This window comes from Heteronotia binoei, chromosome 4 (genome assembly GCF_032191835.1).
Source record: "Heteronotia binoei isolate CCM8104 ecotype False Entrance Well chromosome 4, APGP_CSIRO_Hbin_v1, whole genome shotgun sequence".
In the NCBI taxonomy this organism is placed as follows: Eukaryota; Metazoa; Chordata; class Lepidosauria; order Squamata; family Gekkonidae; genus Heteronotia; species Heteronotia binoei.
This window is the reverse complement of record NC_083226.1, coordinates 61,805,018-61,826,408: the sequence shown is the minus strand read 5'-3', so window position 1 is coordinate 61,826,408 and position 21,391 is coordinate 61,805,018. Positions and strand designations below refer to the sequence as shown.

The following is a 21,391-nucleotide window of genomic DNA, read 5'->3' as shown; positions in this document are numbered from 1 at the left end:
GACTTGGGACATAATGTTCAGGACACATGTGGTCTCCGAATAAATCTCTGAGCTTTTGGGTGTGGCTCAGGGTGGCTCTGGTAAACGAAACCAACCCAGGAAACCTGGTGCACAACTCCTGACAATGGTGGAGGTGGCTGTTTTTCAGCCTTGGAGACGCCAGTAGGAACCCTTCAAAGCTTGTTAGGTACTGCTGCCTGCCAATAACAGAGCTTGGGACTCAGATGCTTTATAAGTCAGAGCTAAGCACATGTGTCCTCTGTTGGGGTTTTGGCCAGAGTTGGAGACATAAAGGGAGAGGGAGAGTCAGTGTACTTTAGCGATGAAGTTGAATGAAGAGCTTTGTTGGGCATGGGGAGGGAGCTATACTCAATCTGGAGTCAAAGGGCTGGCATTGCCCTGGGTTCTTTGGCCACTCTTTTTTTTTTGGGGGGGGGGGGGAGTTTGCTGTGAAGGGGGAAATTGGGGTTGTTCTCTAATTTCACATGGGCTGCTCATTGTTTAGGGGGCTTTTCCTATTGTCTGCTCCACTCTCCTTCCTTTCTTCCCAGTTTATTTCATACCTCCACTTTGCATTGCAGTTAAGCCTTGAGCAATTGCTCTGATCTTCTTCGTGGTCTCTGTGCAGTCCCACACATGGGTTTTCCCGCTGGAACGAACCCGACCTCGGAGAATTCAAAGCTAGCCTTAGGCATTATTTTTGGCGCGCACTTCCTCCCGCCCTGGGGAGCAGGCATCCACTGCGCATGCCTGGAGCGGGGGGAAGGCGCTCCACCCACCAGTTTCTTTCCGACCGCCGCCCGGGATAGTCCTTCCTCGTTGCGTCTCCTCTTCTTTCTTCGTTCTTCTGCCGTTTACTTCTGTCTGGCAGCCCAGCACGGTACCAACAACAGCAGAGTCCAGCACGGTACCAACAACAGCAAAGCCCAGCACGGTACCAAAAACAGCAAAGTCCAGCACGGTACCAACAGCACCAAAGTCCAGCACGGTACCAACGCCACCTGTCGTCTCGCTCTGAACATGTGGTATCGCCTCGCCATCGGGCTCCAGTCTCTCCTATACCGTCAACGTCCAAGCTAACTAAACCGCCCTTGCCACCGGACCCAGAGGATCCACGGGACGAAGACGAGTCGGACCTTGAGGCTTCAGACTCTTCACAGTCCTTATCTCAGCCGGCCTCCCCAGCCTCGGACATAGCCAAGCCTGCAGATCTCTCTCCCTCAGAAGGGGCCAAATCCTATTTGGACCTCATAACCGACATGGCCACAGCTTTGAACATTAAGTTAACCACTGACCTTCCCAAGGTTACCGACGTCGTCCATGACTTGATCAATGCAGACTTACCTGCTACTTCATCATTGCCCATGCTTCCAGTCCATTTAGAGGCCCTAAAAGAGGCCTGGGATAAGCCAGCCTCTATACCACCAACGTCCAAACGTGTCGAGTCACTATACAAAATTCACGCTCCGGAGTCAAAATTTTTGTTTAACCATCCAGCACCTAATTCTATGATTGTGCACTCGTCGTCAAAAACTAAGCAAACACGCCACCCTGTACCACCAGAAAAAGAAGGGCGTAAACTGGATACACTGGGGAGAAAACTTTATTCAATCTCCACAGCATCAGCAAAAATTAATAATTACATGGCTCATTTTGCGGCATATGCACACAATATTGCAGCACAGCTCACCACTCTGGTACCATCGCTACCCGAAACATCACAACGACAGGCCACCAATTTGCTAAGAGAGCTCAATCGTCTTAGCAAGCAACAGATCAACACTGTTCGCCACTCAGTTGGATGCACATCCAGGTCAATGGCGACCGCAATAGCTCTCAGGAGACACGCCTGGCTTCGCTCGTCTTCCTTACAACAGGACATTAAGTATAAAATAGAGGATCTCCCATTTGATGGCCAGGGCCTGTTTAATGCCACCACGGATGACATCCTTACCACCGTGGATGACAGTAGGAAAAGAGCAAAGCGACTGGGGGTAACCCAACAGCAACCTCAAGGTAGCAGACAGAGACCTAGGAAAACCCCCTTTTACAAGCGCACCAGATCTCCAAAGCAATCTGATTACTGGAAACGGAGGGCACCCCCTGCAAAGCAGCCTTTTCAACAACGTCAAAAACCGCAAGCTCCAAAAAAGACCACTCCTCCAAACAAGCAGTCTCTTTGACTTCACCCCCTCCACTCCCAGACTTCTTCCCTTCCTATCGACGTGGCAGTCCATAACAACGGACTCTTGGGTACTGCAGATTGTAAAGAAGGGTTACTTCATAGAGTTCACCTCACAACCAAAGAACTCGCATTTCCTTGTAACCCCCCCCCCTCACAGGCTCTACAAGACGAAATCAACATCCTTCTGGCCAAACAGGCCATAGAGCCAATCCCCCCCCAATACCATCGCACGGGGTTTTACTCCCGGTACTTTCTGGTACCGAAGAGAGACGGGGGCCAGCGCCCAATCCTGGACTTACGCAGACTGAACAAATACATACGTCCTACAAAATTCCGCATGATTACCCTACAGTCCACACTGCCACTCATCCCCAAGGACGCGTGGATGGCCCTGATAGACCTGCAGGACGCGTACTTCCACATTACCATCAACAGTTGCCACAGAAGATTCCTGAGGTTCGCCATAGGGGATGCCCACTACCAATTCAGGGCACTTCCCTTCGGCCTATCAACCGCCCCAAGGGTCTTCACGAAATGTATGGCGGTGGTAGCAGCGTTCCTCCGTCAGCGGGGCATAGCCCTTTACCCCTATATAGACGATTGGTTGATGGTGGGAGCCTCGGAAGAGCAGCTCAAGGAGCACATTCAAATAACGCTTCACCTCCTCGCTACTCTAGGGTTGCAGGTAAATCACCACAAGTCTCAACTCTCCCCCTCGCAAACAATACAATTCATCGGGGCGTACCTATCCACCACGGACCATATGGCATACTTACCCATGGACAGGGTTACGAATATCCAAACCCTGGCCAACAATATAATCTCCCATCCGACACAAACAGCTCTCGTGTTTCAACGCATGTTGGGTCTGATGGCAGCAACGACCGCCGTTCTCTTATATGCTCGGCTCCACATGCGACCTCTACAACTGTGGTTTGTCAGAACCTTCCACCCACAGAGACAATCACAACGGACGCTACTTTCAGCTCCCAACCATATTCTGCCGTCCCTACAGTGGTGGACAAGCCAGCACAATCTCCTACAAGGAATGCCATTCCTGCAACAATCACCTTCAACTGTGGTCACCACAGATGCATCGAGGTGGGGGTGGGGAGCTCACCTCGATTCTCTGATGGTCCAAGGTCAGTGGACAGCGAACGAAAAGCTCCTGCATATCAACTGTCTCGAGCTCCTTGCTGTTCACAGGTCACTGAAATCCTTCCTGCCATCTCTGCACGGTCGCCACATACAAATAACATCGGACAATGTGGCGACTGTGTTTTATATCAATCGGCAAGGAGGGACTGCGTCCTCCCGTCTCTGCAAGATGGCACTACGCTTGTGGCACTGGAGCATCGCTCACAAAATCCATCTGACTGCAGTGCACCTACCAGGGGTGCAGAATACGCAAGCAGATACTCTGAGCAGGATGACAGTAAACGATCACGAATGGTCAATCAGCAGGAAGTACCTCCTCCCTGTCTTCACTATGTTTGGTGCCCCAACCATAGATGTCTTTGCGTCCTCGGACAACGCTCAATGCGACATTTTCTACATGAGAGGCCCCCCATCCTCCCTGTCACCAGGGGATGCGTTCCTACAAACGTGGAATGGCCCACTTCATTTCCTTTTCCCACCGATTCCGCTCATAACAAGGACAATTCAGAAGTTGCAGCTGGACCACACGAACTGTATCTTGATCACTCCTTGGTGGCCGCGCCAGGTGTGGTTTACCACTCTGCTCCTCCTATCGAACAGGACTTATCACTGCTTCCCGCAGGTACAGGATCTTCTGTCACAACAGAAGGGCAGGGTCCTACACCACAATCCTTCAGCCCTCAAATTAACAGCTTGGAGGATCAGTTTTTAGGCTTTCCTGACGATGTCAGACACATCCTTTTAAACGCCAGGAAGCCTTCTACTAGGAAATCCTACACAGCTAAATGGAAACGCTTTACTCAATATGCCATGCGCAATAATTTCCACCCTGCGTCCTCCTCCATCTCGCAGATCCTTACTTACACCGTCTCTCTCTCGGAATCTGGCCTCACTTACTCCTCACTTAAGGTGCATCTGGCAGCCATCTCCGCCTTCCACCAGAGCATAGAGGGCCGTACAGTATTCGCACATCCTGTTACAAAATCTTTTTTGAAGGGAATTCTCCACCTTAAACCTCCGAAGAGGCAATTCTGCCCTACATGGAGTCTGTCTGTCGTGCTCAGTCAGTTGATGAAGCCCCCCTTCGAACCAATGGCGTCTATCCCCTTGCACCTTTTATCGTGGAAAACAGCCCTGCTAGTTGCACTCACCTCAGCTAAAAGGGCCAGTGACATTTGCGCCTTTCGATCTGATCCGCCCTACACTGTTTTTCATCACGACAGAGTGGTTCTCAGGCCGGACCCAAATTTCCTGCCTAAAGTGGTGTCACCCTTCCACCTCCAAAGTGTAACCACTTTGCCGTCCTTTTTCCAACACCCCTCGGACTCGGGACAGAAATCCCTCCATAACCTCGACGTGCGTCGAGCCCTTGCCTTCTATTTGGACAGGACCGCTGCCTTCTGTAAAGATACCGCATTGTTTGTTTCCTACGGAACCCACAAGAAGGGACAGAAACTCTCTATACAGAGACTGTCTAAGTGGCTGGTTGAGGCTATATCTCTTTGTTACAAGTTAGCTAAACAACCAGTTCCAGAACCTCTAAGGGGACACTCTACTAGGGCATTAGCCACATCCTCCGCATTTGCGAGGGGCATACCCGTTGAAGACATCTGTGCAGCAGCAGTATGGTCTTCGTCGTCCACTTTCGCCACGCATTATGCCATGGACATACATGCAAGGCGAGACTCCTCCTTCGGGCAAGCCGTACTCCGCTCCATTTTCAACTGAGATGTCATGCTCTCCAATGGTGAGTAGGAGTACCCTTTTCTCATCTGTTATGTATAACCTAACCTCTGAAATTTCTCTTTCAGAAACAGCACCCACCTCCGTGCAGGTTAGCTCATCAGTCACCCATGTGTGGGACTGCACAGAGACCACGAAGAAGATAAACAGGTTGCTTACCTGTAACTTATGATCTTCGAGTGGTCATCTGTGCAGTCACACACGCCCACCCATCCGTCCCCGCTGCTGTTTCTGCGATTCTGCATTCCTTAGACTATCTTGCACTTAACAGCGGCTGGAAAGAAACTGGTGGGTGGAGCGCCTTCCCCCCGCTCCAGGCATGCGCAGTGGATGCCTGCTCCCCAGGGCGGGAGGAAGTGCGCGCCAAAAATAACGCCTAAGGCTAGCTTTGAATTCTCCGAGGTCGGGTTCGTTCCAGCGGGAAAACCCATGTGTGTGACTGCACAGATGACCACTCGAAGATCATAAGTTACAGGTAAGCAACCTGTTTTTCTTGGGGTTTTTCCTTTCAGGCTGCTTTTTTTTGGGGGGGAGGGGGATTTTCTTCCATCCCCTTCCCACACACTGGGCTGCTTTTCCTTTTGGGAGTCATCTCTGCCTATCTGTCTGCTTGCCTACAAACAACCTACCTTGCAGGAATTGTTTCAGTCTCAGGGAGCACATCATGAGTTCTTACTGTTTCTATTATCATTCCTCCTTAGAAGGATGAATGAGGAGAGACTTGTCCAAGTATACCCAGTATACCCATCTTGTCCAAGTATACCCAGTATAAACAACTAGGATTTGTCTTTTTACTGAGGCAAATTTGTTTTCCTGAGTTTTCCAGGAACTGTCATATGGAAAATGTCTTACGTAAAAATCTCCACCAATGGCTAATGATAATTTCTGAGTACTCTTAAGATACTCAACATTTTCAAGGATATATATATGTTTCAATTGTTATTAATCTTGCCACAGTTAATGACATCCTGTGTGTGGAATAATAATACATTATTGAAGATTTCAGTATTTTCTGTGTCCTGACATTTAATACAATATTCAAATCTGATAGTCAATAACTGTAAAAAGATTGTTTTGATGTCCAAATAATATTTCTATTTGCTACGCATGTATAATTTTTTTGTTTTCAACTTTTATTTTCCTACTTTTCAAATTTAAAAAAGCCATTGTAAGGTTTTGCTCTTTTTTGAGAGCCTATATAAAACCTGTATGTAAATAGGATTGCCAGCCTCCAGGTAGGGGCTGGAGAGCTCCCGGTATTACAACTGATCTCCAGGCAATAGAGACCAGTTCCCAGGAGAAAATAGCTGCTTTGGAGGGTGGACTCTATAGCATTGTACTCCGCTGAAGTACCTCCCCTCCCCAAACTCTGCCCCCAAAATTTCCAGGAATTTCCAGACCCAGATTTGGCAGCTCTATCTGTAAAGCCAGTTTGGTGTAGTGGTTAAGTGTGCGGACTCTTATCTGGGAGAAATGGGTTTGATTCCCCACTCCTCCACTTGCACCTGCTAGCATGGGCTTGGGTCAGCCATAGCCTTGGCAGAGGTTGTCCTTGAAAGGGCAGCTGCTGTGAAAACCCTCTCCAGTCCCACCCACCTCACAAGGTGTCTGTTGTGGGGGAGGAAGGTAAAGGAGATTGTGAACCGCTCTGAGACTCTTCAGAGTGGAGGGTGGGATATAAATCCAATATCTTCTAGTTAAAGGCACTTCTTTGTAATGGTGCCTCCTTGGTTTCCTTCTACTTTTTGCTGCCACTAAAAGCAACAGACTCTTTACAACAAGACACCTGGTAAAGTAGCTGTATACTGTTTATTGGACAGCTTTTTGCTGCCACTAAAACATATATATATATATATTAGTTGGATGCAAAGAACAGGATGGCTTAGTTATAAATAGAATGATAGAACAGTCAGCATGTGGGGGTGGCTCTGAAGTGAAAAGGGATCCTTTATGCTAAATAAAAATGTTTTCTCTTAAACATAAAGTTTATTTAGAAGTATAACAGCATATAGTTTCAATAAAGGTGATAAACATAATGGTTTCAAATAGGTAGAGAGAGTAACCATGTTTGTCTGCAGTAGAACAGCTAGATTTCCTGTAGCAAGACTTCCTCTGTTATGTTTACCACGTTATCATGCTACCAGTGCTGGTCCAGAGCTAATACTGGGTAGGTTTAAGAGGGAAGCCACAGTCATTGATACATTGTAAGCTGTGTCTCTGATCTTTGACTGGTTTGTGAATTATTAAATGTAATGTAGAGGAATAGGAGAATTTTGAAGATATGTGTATGCTGTGGTATATTTAACTTAGATGTGTCAAAGTCTTTATTACCAGTCAAAGAAACAAATTTCCAAATGACTACCTGATGAATTTAAAAGAAGGAACTTGACAATGATTAACAATTTATGCTCTTATGTGTTGTTTGGAAGCCATTAAAGCCTGTTAATGACTATTTTAATTGTAGTTTTTAGTGAACAGTCAAATTATTTGTGATGAGGACTAAAATTAGCTTGGGCCTAATAACCGGGATTGTTTGTTGAGGCAACAGTAATGTATGTGGGGATGTGCTTGCTTCATATATTTTATTCAGAGATTAAGGCAGTGCTTGGAGACCAAAATGAGGAAAAATACAATTGACCAATCTTCTGTTTTCTTTGTTAGGCTACATGTCTCCTCATCCATCTCCTCTGGGGCCACCAGAGCATGTGTCTAGTCCAATGTCTGGAGGAGGACCAACTCCACCCCAGATGCCACCAAGCCAGCCAGGACCCATGATCCCAGGAGATCCACAAGTTATGAACCAACCCAACCGAGGCCCTTCACCTTTTAGTCCTGTTCAACTGCATCAACTTCGAGCACAGATTCTAGCATACAAGATGCTGGCTAGAGGTCAGCCATTGCCTGAAAATCTTCAACTTGCTGTACAAGGAAAGAGGACTCTGCCTGGGATTCAACAGCAACAGACTCTTTACAACAAGACACCTGGTAAAGTAGATGTATACTGTTTATTGGACAGCTCCCTTTTTTATTTATACTAGTGTCATACATATGGACATGTTGCAGCCTTGTCATTTGTATCTTTATACTTACTAAAAACAAATCGAGTTTCTGCAAGAAATTGCTGGTGGTGAGTTTGGAAAGAGAGGTACAATACTGGGAAATGCTGCAATTATTATGTTGACTTTTGGGGCTAGGTGATCAGGAAACTGTTCACCTTGCCCCAGGCGTGAGTGGCAGCACAGTAACTGGAGTATTTTCTTCCTCTTTCTCCTATGGCTGTATAGGAACATTGATAGGAGAGGTTAGGGTGGATGCACCTAATGGCATGCGTCCTCTGACGACAATTCCATATGTATGAGCATACCAATATTTTTTTGGGGGGGAGGGATAACACCTTTTTTTCCTTTGAATTGCCTAAATCTTCTTCAAACAATCAAATACCAGTAGAAATGACCAACACAAACTGCTCACTTGCCTCTCCCACCTTATCTTGCTCCGTAGATGAGGGCAGTAAAGGCAAAAGACTGCTTAACCAAGCAGCCAAATATAGTAAGGGCAATGTAGAACAATTAGTGGAAGAAAAAAGGAAAATGGCATATCAGTTAAGGGTAAGTACAGCAACAGGGGAACCCTGGTACTGCACAAGAAAGTAGAGGATCTTTTGCCATATAGATACGAAGATAATTGATGAGGCAGAGATCAAGTATATTGCTAATTCAGAAGACTATTAAAGGGAACAAATGAGACTTTAAGTATTGCAAGATGATCCTTTAGGCCAACAAAGATTCTCTATTAACCCAAAGTATGTAGACTTTATTAATCATTTTTTAAATTTACATTTTTCTACATTTCTAGAAAATTCTTAATGTATTCATAAACCCTTTTGTTGTCTGCGAGTTTCTGTTTTCTGCTCTACTGATTGGCAGGGAGCCATCAGTTTCGCTACTGAAAGGAATAATGATCAGAGCGTGATGTCTGATGGCTCAGTGTGTCTTATGGGAACCACCATAAGACACAGTAGAATCCTGTTTCTCTCTCTCAGTCTCATTGTGTTCACACAGCTATACTGCTTTGATGTGCTTGAGGATATTATAAGGGGTGGTAGCCTGCATATGTCTCTTGAACTTGAAGCTTGTGGAGCAGAAGGGCTGGAAGGAGAGAAGGAATGTGCATAGACATGCCATTCCTGTAATGCCTTGGTGTGCTTTTCCATGCATGCCTGTATGCATGCATTGAAGTAGCAGGGAGGGAAGAAATGGGACTCTGTTGATCCCAATGGTATCTTTCCATGCAGGTAAGGTTCATGGCCTGGATCATGGCTTCTTGGCATACAGTTAGCTTTTAGCTTTTGTAGAACCTTTAAATCACGATGTATTATTAAAGCTATAGAAACTTTATAGTATTTATATAATATATGTCTAAATGGAGTGTTACATAAAACACACCATAAAAACTCTGAAAATTTTCTTTATCATATTATTTTTCTAGCAATAATTATACCATCCACTTCTTTCCTTAAAAGAAACGTTTTTTAAAAAAATATTAACTTATTTATTTTGTTGATAGCCCATTTTTTCTCTCTGACATTGAATGTGGATCCCAAAATATAGATTAATGCATTCTATAATCTTATTGTTTTTTTCAAATAAAGAAGCCTCTTCTTGAACCATTCCTTTTCACTATAGGTCTGCTACTTTTAGAAAAATGCCCTCCTGAACAATTTTCTTTTTAGCAGTCTACAGAATGAAGGAAACAAGGGAGCCTTCCTGACCACCTCAGGCAAGGCAGGGCCCACATCAGAGTTTTCACACATATAGGAAGCTGTTGACTTTAAAGAGACTTACCATATTTCAAGCTTACATTCACTGTAGCAAACAATTATCCTTCTCAATCCCTATTTAATCATGGCAGTGTTTCAACAGGCTTGCATGTTAAAATATCGAATAATCCTTCAATATTCTATTTCCTCTCAATGACCTTAAAGCTGGCTCCAAATAAAGGGGTTAATTCCATCTCTGTCTACTGCTTGCAGTGATGGGGGTTCTGCCATTGGGTGGCCCTGCAGCTGGGGCAGGAGCTGCTTCAGGAATGCCAGGACATACAGCTGCTATGGCCCCAAAAACTTGGCCAGAAGGTAAGCTTGTTCTATAACACATCAAGTTTGAATTAAAACATTTACTTGGTTGTGCCTGGGTAAGGATAGAGAAACAAAAGCAGGGTAAGTTGTTCCCTCTAAAAGCTCACATTTGCTATAGAATTTTGGTGGTAACTGCATCAGTGAGAGCTCCTCAAAGGACCAAAATTCAGTGCACTCCTCCCCAAGCCTCTTCATTAGTATACCTGCACTCCTAATAGTTCTCCTGTGGTACTAATAGTTTATTGTTGCATGAGTGTGATCTGTAGAGCTGGAGCAAGTTTTACTTTCAAGACAGGGTTAAGATTTTTCTACTCCTGGAAATACTAACGTTACCTTTTTTTTGCAGCAACACACCTGCTGAAAAATACTGAGTTTTTTTTTTAAAAAAAACCTTTTCAGCCTAATTTTAATAGCTTTTTCAACAGCCTACCTTTCTTTTGAGAGATGGAGTCCTTTAATTGTTTCAGTGGAAAATCTTTCAGTAGCTCTAGCACATAATCTCATTTTAATAAGTTTCAGAAAACTCCACTCTTTCAGCTCTTGAAATCCCAAGTGATCTTACTTATGTATACTTACAGTATATATAAGATGTGTTGATAACAAATGAAGAGTTCTGATGCCCAGCTGCCTTTTTCAAATGGGCTTCAGGAACCTGATTTTAACAAATAATTTAATTAGACGGTGGCAATAACAAGAAATGGTTAGTTTATTTCAATTACATGTGTAGCCCTTATAGTTTACCTTACCTTTTTCTGTCTCTCATATTTGGGCAAAGAACAATAGAAGAATAATTCAAGAACAGTAGTCATAAAAAGAAACAAATGATCCAGAATACAGGACAATTTTCTAAACATGAAAGGCACAAGGGATAGTGTAGTATTATTGGCCTTGATAAGTTAGATTAATAAGTTCTTTAGTATATCTGAAATAATTTTAAAGCAAATAGGTGCAGAAGTTTGGAAAACAACTCATGCAACAATAAACATGAGTTCTAGACATTTTCTTGCATGAGTGTTGACACTCACGTGGTAAAAGTTGGTGCTTTGATGAAGGACCTTGGGGTTCCTGGAGATGTTCTGATAAATGTGAGGCATGAATGTGTTATGAAACTTGTGCTGGATATTTCCCAGTGTTCCTTTGTAAAAGTAATTTTGTTACCAGTAAGGGATAGAAATGGGGATAAAATTCAGTCATTCAGCAAAAGCATTTGTTTGGCTTCAGGTTTACTGACAAATACAGAATGTTTTGACTTTTACTGCTGGACTTCCAATATGTTGTTAATTACTGGTAACAGTGTACATTTATTGTAAATGTCTCATGTCTATCCAGCAGGGAAAGTTGCCTGCACAGTGGCTGCAATCCTATGCATGCTTATCTGGGAGTAAGCCCCACTGAGTACAGTAGAACATGTCTGACTAGAGATGTGCTGTATGTGTACCAGCATATCATTAACTGTCATGGATACATACTGCACAAAAAAATACATATACCCAATGGGCACATGTTTTATCAGCCATAAAATAGATGCATTAAAATAAGCTTTGCGCATTTATTGAAGACTTTACAACCTTCACAGTGTAGAAGCATTTTTAATATTTTGGAACTGTTAAAAGCAGGCTCTCAAACTAGAAAAGACAATAATGCTTGGAAAAGCAGCAGTAAGGGACCCAACATGAGATGAATTGACTCAGTAAAGGAAGCCGCAGCTGTTAACTGGACATTTTGAAGGTCATTCACTCATAGGGTTGCCATTAGAAGATGAAGATGAAGAAGAAGAAGATATTGGATTTATATCCCGCCCTCCACTCCGAAGAGTCTCAGAGCGGCTCACAATCTCCTTTACCTTCCTCCCCCACAACAGACACCCTGTGAGGTGGGTGGGGCTGGAGAGGGCTCTCACAGCAGCTGCCCTTTCAAGGACAACCTCTGCCAGAGCTATGGCTGACCCAAGGCCATGCTAGCAGGTGCAAGTGGAGGAGTGGGGAATCAAACCCGGTTCTCCCAGATAAGAGTCCGCACACTTCACCACTACACCAAACTGGCTCTCCCAGAACTGGCTCTCCCAGATTAGAGATATGCAGAAAACTGTACCTCACAGTATTCTTTGTTTTGGGTCTATTGGATCTGAAAATCTTTTAGTATTTCTGAAAAATTCTGGATTGCAATATTGGTATGGTATTCAGATCCAGGATTTTTCAGAAATCCCAATTTTTTTCAGGTCCAATAGACCTGAGAAGAAAAACACATTTTTTTAAAAAAAAAGCCAGTCTGACCTTGGGGCTGGCTTGGCTTCTCCTGCAGCGTGGTTCAAACTGCACCTCTGGAAAAGCTGTCCCCAGGATCTGTGTGTGGCTGGGAGGTCTTTTCCCACAGCATGCAGACCTGACTGAGAGGGTTTCTTTTGCAGCTCAGTTTAAACCACACTGCAGGAGAAGCTGGCCTCAGGATCTGCATGTGCCAGGGAGGCAAGAGAGGATGAGCTGGGGCTGGCTTCTCTTGCAGCTCTGTTTTAATCAAACTGCAAGAGGAGCCCACCAGCCCTTTGGTATAGCTGAATATACCTGAATAAAAGCAAAAAAAAGGACTTAGGCTCAGCGATACAAGTAGGCAATTGGATTTTCTGATCTGTATTTGGCTTTAATTATATGGGTATTTTTTCAGCTCAATTTACAGCAAATGCACACCCCTAGTCATCATAAGTCAGAACTGACTTTTTTTTTAAAGTTTCAAACAATTTTATTAAGATATTTCAGATGATCACATATATGAAAGTAATATGGTTGAATGATTCATACAAAAGCTTACAAAATGCACATAAAGCTAGCTTCAAGAGTGAGTTGAATTATAAATGCTAAAACAAGATATAGAGCTCTGCATATTAAGAATTCGTGTAAGCATTACAGTAAAATTTAAAGGAGACCTTTAAGGAGAGAGTCAGTAGCAATCATTTTAGAAATATATATAGAACATAAGAAGAACTTGGGGAGAAAGAAAACCATGAACATTTAGTACAATCTAAGAAACCAGAAAAAATACATACATAGAGATAAACACATATGCTAGACAATATGAACCACTCCTGTGCCAAGAAAAGGTAAAAGAGAGAATACCGGAAAACTAAAAGTAAAGCATAGACATTTGGAAAGAGGAGTAGGGAGCGATTTCTTGAGAGGTGATGTAATCAACAAAAGGAAACCACTTAGCAGAGAAATTAGAGGAGTTGGCGTGTTGTAAATTAGATTGTATTTTCTCCATAATAAAATGCTTCCATACTTTAGAGAGCCAAGTTGTAACAGTAGGAGCTGTAGATGCCTTCCAAAAAGAAGCGATCGACGCTTTAGCTGCCACCAACAAGCTAACAATTAGATCCTGTCGAATTCTAGGAACAGATAGGGAGTCCTAGAAATTTAAAAAAATAAGAGCAGGGTTAAAAGGAATCTGATAAGTTGTGATGCGATTAATCGTGTACAAAACGTCAGTCCAAAACTTTTTTATCATTGGCCATTCCCACCAACAGTGGGCAAATCTACCTGCTCAGCCACACTTCTTCCAGCAGAGAGGGGAGGAAGATTTCGAGAAGCAAGCTATCCAGGCAGGAGTGAAATAACGATTAAGTATTTTAAATTATTGTAACCTGGTAGTGATCACCAGTGAGAATCATAGGGGAGAAGAATATATGTCTGCCCACTGTTCTGGAGATAGGGAGAGATTGCAGTCTTGATGCTACAGCATCTGGTGTCCCAAAGGCTGAGAACAATCCAGGCAGAGTAGAATATCATAAATTGTAGAGGTAAGACCTTTGGTGTTGTAAGATGAGCTTTGAAGTAAGCTTTCAAAGTCAGTAAGTGGAGAGCGGTGTATGGTACTAAGATCTAAAGTGCTGAAGGCATGTTCAAGTCAGAACTGACTTGACGACACTTACACACACAGAGTTAGACAAGTTTTGCTTTTGTATGGGTCTCACTTATTTCACACAGAAGGGGCTGGGATTGTAGTTGCAGGAATGTTACATAGCCAATCATCCATGTTTCCCTAATTTAATTTATATATTTATTCCTCTCATTTATATCCTGCCCTTCCCGCCGAAGCAGGCTCAGGGTGGCTAACAACAATCAAACCCAAACAATAGAACAGTAAACAAACAATTAAAATTAACAATCATTACCAATTAATAATTTAAAACAGTTTAAAATAATTTAAAACAATTTTTGGTGCTAGTGTTGGTACCATTACATTCAGCGATGTTGGGCATCTACTTATACTGCAGTTTAACTAAAGGCAAATCGAAATAGAGCTATTTTACATGCCTTGTGGAACTGGGCAAGGTCCCGCAAGGCCCTTACATCTTCTGGGAGTTGGTTCCACCAGTGGCAGGCAGCAACTGAGAAGGCTCTTTCTCTGGTAGCCTTCAGTCTTGCCTCCCTCGGCTCGGGGATTGACAGTAAATTCTGCAATCTGGGTCTAAGTGCCCTCTGGGGAACATGTGGGGAGAGACAGTTCCAAAGGTAGACAGGTCCTCGGCCATATAGGGCTTTAAAGGTAATAATCAGCACCTTGTAGCGAATCCGGTATATTATTGGCAGCCAGTGCAGTTCCCGCAGCCTTGGCTGTATGTGCTCCCGTATAGAGAGACCCAATAACAGCCTGGCTGCTGCGTTCTGCACCAATTGCAGTTAATACGCTCTCCATATGCTTATTTAAGAATAACGAGTTCAGAGATTCTTTGGCATACCTGAGAACTGATAGTTTTGTGTTTGACCAAAAGGGTTAGTTGGGAAATGAATTGTTTTTTCAGACTTCAAATATTTCCTCTAAAGTTATTTCCTCAATTACTGGATTTTCTTCTTCTGTAGTAAATTAATTGTTGGAACTTTATTTGATCATATGGATCAGGTTCTTATTTTGTTTAGATATACTTGACATTTTTTTCCAATATTAATATATTTTTCTTGCAGGACAAGGGACAGATCTGAGTGCTTCTAGTACACCTCAGAAGCTTGCTGTTCCCCCTCCTAGTGGAAGACCTTCACCTGCTCCTGCAGTTACCCAGCCTTCTGCAGTAATACCTGGTCCTTCTGTACCACAGCCTGCACCTGTACAGCCATCTCCTATTGTTCCACTGCAGCAAAAACAGAACCGTATCAGTCCAATTCAAAAGCCTCAAGGCCTGGATCCTGTTGAAATACTTCAGGAGCGAGAATACAGGTAATAGCCCTAATTTGGATGTGTGTGTTTATTAAACTTTTTGATACCATGTGTTTTAAAATTGCTAATGTGTAATTGTTGGGCAAATTAAAACAAATGCTGAATCAACAAAGGAATAGAGCAGCGCCATTGAACTATACTGTTTGTATGTTTACTTATGGATTTGATTGATAACCTTCCCTCCCCTGTGCAACAGGGTTCAGGGTGGGGGACAACATTTCCAGTATACAAATTCAGATATCAAATATCAAGTTAAAAACAGGTAAAAATAGAATTTGCAGTTAGCACATATACAGCTTTAGTGTCCTTTCCTAGGGGCAGAGGGGGGGAGAGGAAGGAGGAGCCAGGCTAGATGGAACCCACTGCTGTCCTCAAACATAAGTTTTGCAAAACATTTCTCTCTTACAGACCCTGCAGAATTCCATTAAGTCCTGCATGGCCCTGCTATCATTTGACAGGGAGTTCCACCAATTAGGCACCAGGGCCAAAAAGGCCTTGTCTCTGGATGAGAACAGCTGGAAACCTTTTGGGCCAGGGATCATCAGTAAACACTCAAAATGGCAGGTGTTTGACGGCCTTAGGATCTGGCATCAAAGTTACTTTAGCAGTATTCGCAGGTTGTAAAAAGGCATTAGTAAACAGAAATGTAGAAGATACCTTGAATAACTATATCTACTTTTGTGTCATTTAGATTTCTGGTGAGTCTCTTGTTGGTGATAAAATATAGGATAGAAGATAGTTCCAAAATGTGTTTCTCTAAAAACAGGCTAGTTTGAGCCAAAGTTAAAGCTCAGGGTTTTGAACTGATGCAAAAGAGAACAAGGCTTTTTGTGCCTTTGTGAGTTTTTAAAAAGGAGTTTTAAAAATGATGTCAGCCCAGTGGGCTACATCTGCACATTTTCATTGATTGCTCAGAAGCCTAGTGTTGGGGAAAATTATGATGTAACATATCTTCTGAAATAGAGTTCTATAATCTGTTGGCAGCAACAGGGCATAGTCTTGCAATGCAGTCATAAGATCTTTTACTCAGTTCCACTAAGTTCAGTGGGACTTGCTTGTTGCTTCCTGCTGGCTGAATTTAGTAGAAAAGGTGCTGTTTGCTTTAAGGAGTATCTTTGGTGACAGCTAGTCCTTCTCATACTTCTACTCATAGGTCTTGCCAATCTCTCCCTCTGAAGACCTCCAACTCCCCACTCCAGTTGCTTCTGGAAATCAACTGTCTTTCAGGAGCAGATTGTCAAGAAGGATTTTTAGACTGCAGTGGGAGCAGGGAGGCAAGGAAGTCCCATTCTGTAGATGGTAATGCCATACAGGAATCTAAGCTCCTGTATTGTAGCCTGCCTTGTGCTCAACAGGTCTCATAATTTTGCAGAGAGTAAACACAAGCAAGTTAGCATTCTTGGCTTTAGCTTTTGGTGAATTGAATTTTGTGCAGGCCTGGTTTACAGCACAAAATATGCATTTACTCATTCATTTTTTTTTATTGTGCACACTTTTTCTTCAGTGCTTTTATCCATTGGCTCTGGTTTAATTCCACATGTCTTGTTCAGTAATACAAAGCTTTTAAAATACCTGTTTACAAAATTACTTAGGTGAGATCGCAGTTTGGTGTAACAGTAGAATTATCAGGTCCAACTCAAGAAATATCTGGGGATTTGGGGGGTGGAGCCAGGAGCAAGGTTGTGACAAGCACTGTTGAACTCCAAAGGGAGTTCTGGCCATCACATTTAAAGGGACTGCACTCCTTTTAAATGCCTTCCTTCCATTGGAAATAATGGAAGATAAGGCCACCTTCTTTTGGGGCTCATATAATTGAACCCCCTAGTCCAATATTTTTGAAACTTTGTGCAGGGAGGGGGGCGGGGGGAAGCACCAGATGCTATGCTGAAAGCCTCTGCCTCAAAAATCAGCTCCTCCAGAGCCCTGGATACCAACAGATCAATTCTCCATTATACCCTATGGAAAGTGATAATTTTAAGGAATAATGGAGTGCCCAGCAGATATTTTCCTCTCCCCTGCTGCTTTCTGATAACTCTGAAGTGGGATGAGGTCCTCCAAATTGGGGGATCCCCTGCTCCCAACTGGGAATTGGCAAGCCTGTTTAACAGCCCTCACTGAGAAGGGACTGTGGTTGAAATGGGCTCCTAAGGCTTTCATACTTTCCTGATGTTTTATAATTAGCAAAAGAGTCTTCCATCTAAAATTGCCAACTGCACAGCCAAAGGAATTCTTTCTGCTTCTGAGCCTTTCTTGTTTAAGGCTTGGAGCCACTGTGAGAACTCCGACTCTTAGTACATGGTGCTGGCAGTTGTTGTCTGAGAGCCTGGTTATGCCTGTGATTTGCTCAGCTTTCTGTGCATGCTCTGGGAAATGTCAGAGCAAAGCAGGTAATTGTGGATCATGCCCTAAAAGCTGGCTTTACAACTTGCAGCCTCTCATGAAAACAGTGATGTGCTCAATTAATAAATGGCCCCTTTGTTGAATTTTGTCTTTTACTGATACTGCATCATCTGTTGGTCTAAAATGAGATTATGCTTTCCTCCATTCTTAGATGATTAACAGGGAATATAGTAAAACATGTATATTTAAAATCTCTGTATAAAGCCTGTATATTGGTAATATGAAGAGGGAAGTTCATCTTATCTGCTGTTTGAAACTGGGCCAGCGTGGTAAATTTATGCCTTAATTCTTACAAAGCAATCTTAACACTCCCCCCCCCCCAAAAGAAAGTACTGCTTTAATCTTAATGAATAAGTCTTGTAAAACTAATAATGTGCAGTGTAATTTAATGTCATTCCAGTGTGTGTAAAGCTTCTTTTCTTCTCTGTGCTAATAAAAAAATTGCACACACTATTGTCCTGAAATTATGAGCACAGTGGATTATGTCAAATGGATCTTTTTAATCATGTGACAAAAGTATCCCTAGAAGAAAGCTTTTCTGGCTCTTGGAGTAATCAATCCTGCTACATGGTGCCCATTCCAAAAATCCTCTTCCTTTTTAATGTTACTTTTGTAGTTGTGTTCAGTGGGAATGCCTTTTGCAAGAAGATCCTTACCTTTAGTTCCAGTTCAAAACTCACTTTCTACATGGATGAAGACAAATAACTGCACTGTAGAGATTAATTAAACTTATTTTGGACAGGGTTAAATTAAATCCCTGAAGCGCTTGTAATTGACAGCTTCAAGAAACTGCTTTCCTCTTGGCTCTTATGATTGAATGACTTAATAGCCTCTAACATTAACCCCTCAATATACGAATGGTCTTTATCATCTGCTCCAATGATTAGGTTTAAGTATTTGATGCATTTAATTTAGGTTGAGGTTGGCTGTCATAAAGTCTTCCAAGATAAATCATTAATTATGTTTTTGTGAATAGAGTATTAACTGTAGTAATTTTTTAAATACAGGTTCCTTTCTTAGTTTTTATGTGAAAGCTGTTTGGCAACTGTTTTTATATTAAACATACTTCAGTTTTTAGCAAGGTGATAGGCTTCCCAACCCCCCCCCCCCCCCGCCCTGCCGGGGGACCCCTGGATTAGCAGCCTAATCCCCTGCTCTCTAAAAATCTGGAAGCGGGGGTGGGGGGGGGGTGGAACGGTGCCGTGTCTCTTTCCCTGCCCGGCTTCAGGCTTCTCCCTTCCTCTGGGTCACAAAGACCCACCCACTGCCGGCCTGCTATTCGCTCCAGTCCGGCCTCCCTTCGCGAGGTGCATGCTGGGACTCGTAGTCACTGCATCCTCTCCGGATGCCGGGTGGCGTCTCCTCTGGGAGTCTGGCTGGCGGGGGGGGGAGCTCTGCCCCCGGAGGACCATTTGTGTTTCTACCTCCAGAGGCTTCAGTCGCTGATTGAAAGGCTTCCTCTTGGGATGGTGTGTCTGTGTTACTTTGAAGAAGTTGGCAGCAACTCGTGAGTAGAAAGGCCAATCCCCTTCAGAGTCGCCAGAAATGGGGGGGGGGGGGGACACACGTTTGCTGAGCATTATTCTCTATGTGGAGATTGATTCTCATAGGGTATAATGGGGAATTGATCTGGCGGTTTCGGGGGCTCTGGGGGAGCTGTTTTTTGAGGTAGAGGCACCAAATTTTCAGTATAGTATCTAGTGACTCTCCCCAAAGTATCTCCCAAGTTTCAAAACGAGTGGACCACGGGGTCCCATTCTATGAGCCCCAAAAGAAGGTGCCCCTATCCTTCATTATTTCCTATGGAAGGAAGACATTTAAAAAGGTGTGCGGTTCCTTTAAATGTGATGGCCAGAACTCCCTTGGAGTTCAATTATGCTTGTCACTCTCTTGTTCCTGGCTCCACCCCCAAAGTCTCCTGGCTCCACCCCCAAAGTCCCCAGATATTTCTTGAATTGGACTTGGCAACCCTACAAGGTGAAGATAGAGAGCATTTCAGATTAATAGCAGCAGTAACCATTTGGTGACAATGTATCTCATAAGTGCATTTGTTTCATTTGGCTTTACAAATGATGTTTCCTCTACTGTTGTGTGCTAATTTATCTAGTAGGTCTTTATTTAGGTGAGTGTATTATCAGTAACACTAGCTTCCTATAGCTGTGGTCTTAGAAAACTGGATTTCCCCTCTGCTGGATTTCCCCTCTGCCAGTTTGGTGTAGTGGTTAAGTGTGCGGACTTTTATCTGGAAGAACCGGGTTTGATTCCGCACTCCTCCACTTGCACCTGCTAGCATGGCCTTGGGTCAGCCATAGCTCTGGCAGAGGTTGTCTTGAAAGGGCAGCTGCTGTGAGAGCCCTCTCCAGCCCCACCCACCTCACAGGGTGTCTGTTGTGGGGGAGGAAGGTAAAGGAGATTGTGAGCCGCTCTGAGACTCTTCGGAGTGGAGGGCGGGATATAAATCCAATATCTTCTTCTTCTTCTTCTTCTTTTCCTCCCTCCCTTATGTAATCAGGTCATTGTCAGCATTCATGTTCACCACAGAGTTTCCTTCGAACTAGAATCCAAAATAGGTTAAACCATGTTATCCATGGTTCAAAGAGAGCCAACATTATGTTTGCAATAGCTCAATATTTTGCAAATAAATACACCATATATAAGACAGTGCAGCTCCCATTCAACATTTACACAGCATCATCAATGTGCTAATGTTCCTGCCCAAACGGCTTGCAGTATTACAGTTACTTAATATCAAAATATGCCGCTCCCCCTATTTCCACTTTGGATTAACTGCAAATTTTCTGTAACATTTTGGAGGGCATTTATGTGTCTCTGAAAACATGGCAAACTCTTGGGTAGGATTCTTGACCAGTTGTGACCCTAAAAACACATTTTCAAAGGCACTGATACTGGTCTGTATAACAGAAAAAAATAGGAGAGGTAACTTTATGACTAGTTATATTGGGGCTATCCCATCTAGTAGAAGAGCTCCAAAGGGCCTGATAGCATACAACCATGTTGAACTTAACACTTCTTAAAAATATGCCAATTTGTGGATTTTCTTCCTTCTGTCTTTAATTTTGTAGCAATGCCCATGTGTTCCATGTTGTTAGTCAGATATATGCACCAGGATGCTTTTTGTGTTGTCCTTTGGCTTGGGAGATCATTCATTACAAATAGCCCAGCTGACGCAAGGCCTAATGCCATGAAACGTGGTCAGTTTGAAAAGCAGCAACAGAGTGAAATGAAAAGTCTGTTTCCTGTACAGGGAATATTTGGGTTCTGCCAAATCTGAAAAAGCAGAGTGAACTCTGGTCAACCCCCTAAAGGTTTTTCATGCATCAGAAAATGTTTACAGTGGATAATGTATTTTAAAATCTCTTGTTTATGCAGATTAATTCAAATAACCTTTAGCTGCTTTCAACTTCTTTGTCCCACAGTTGACCTTGACTAGCAAACCACAGCTTGTAAAATGGGTTAATAGCCTTAATTTAGAAATGTGCCTTGAGCCATCCAATGATAACCATTAGATAGGAATGAGTTCATTAAAGAGAACTACTCTCTGG

The 21,391-nt window shown here is 43.3% G+C and overlaps 1 protein-coding gene across 1 annotated transcript in view; it reads left to right on the top strand.

Annotated features, from left to right (window-relative positions):
• SMARCA2 (SWI/SNF related, matrix associated, actin dependent regulator of chromatin, subfamily a, member 2) overlaps positions 1–21,391 on the top strand; it is a 180,400-nt gene that overhangs the window by 20,099 nt on the left and 138,910 nt on the right. Inside the window, exons 4-6 of the mRNA XM_060237411.1 lie at positions 7,748–8,071; positions 10,119–10,220; positions 15,179–15,428. Coding sequence (XP_060093394.1) covers positions 7,748–8,071; positions 10,119–10,220; positions 15,179–15,428 — 676 coding nt within the window. The remainder of the gene's footprint in view (positions 1–7,747; positions 8,072–10,118; positions 10,221–15,178; positions 15,429–21,391) is intronic.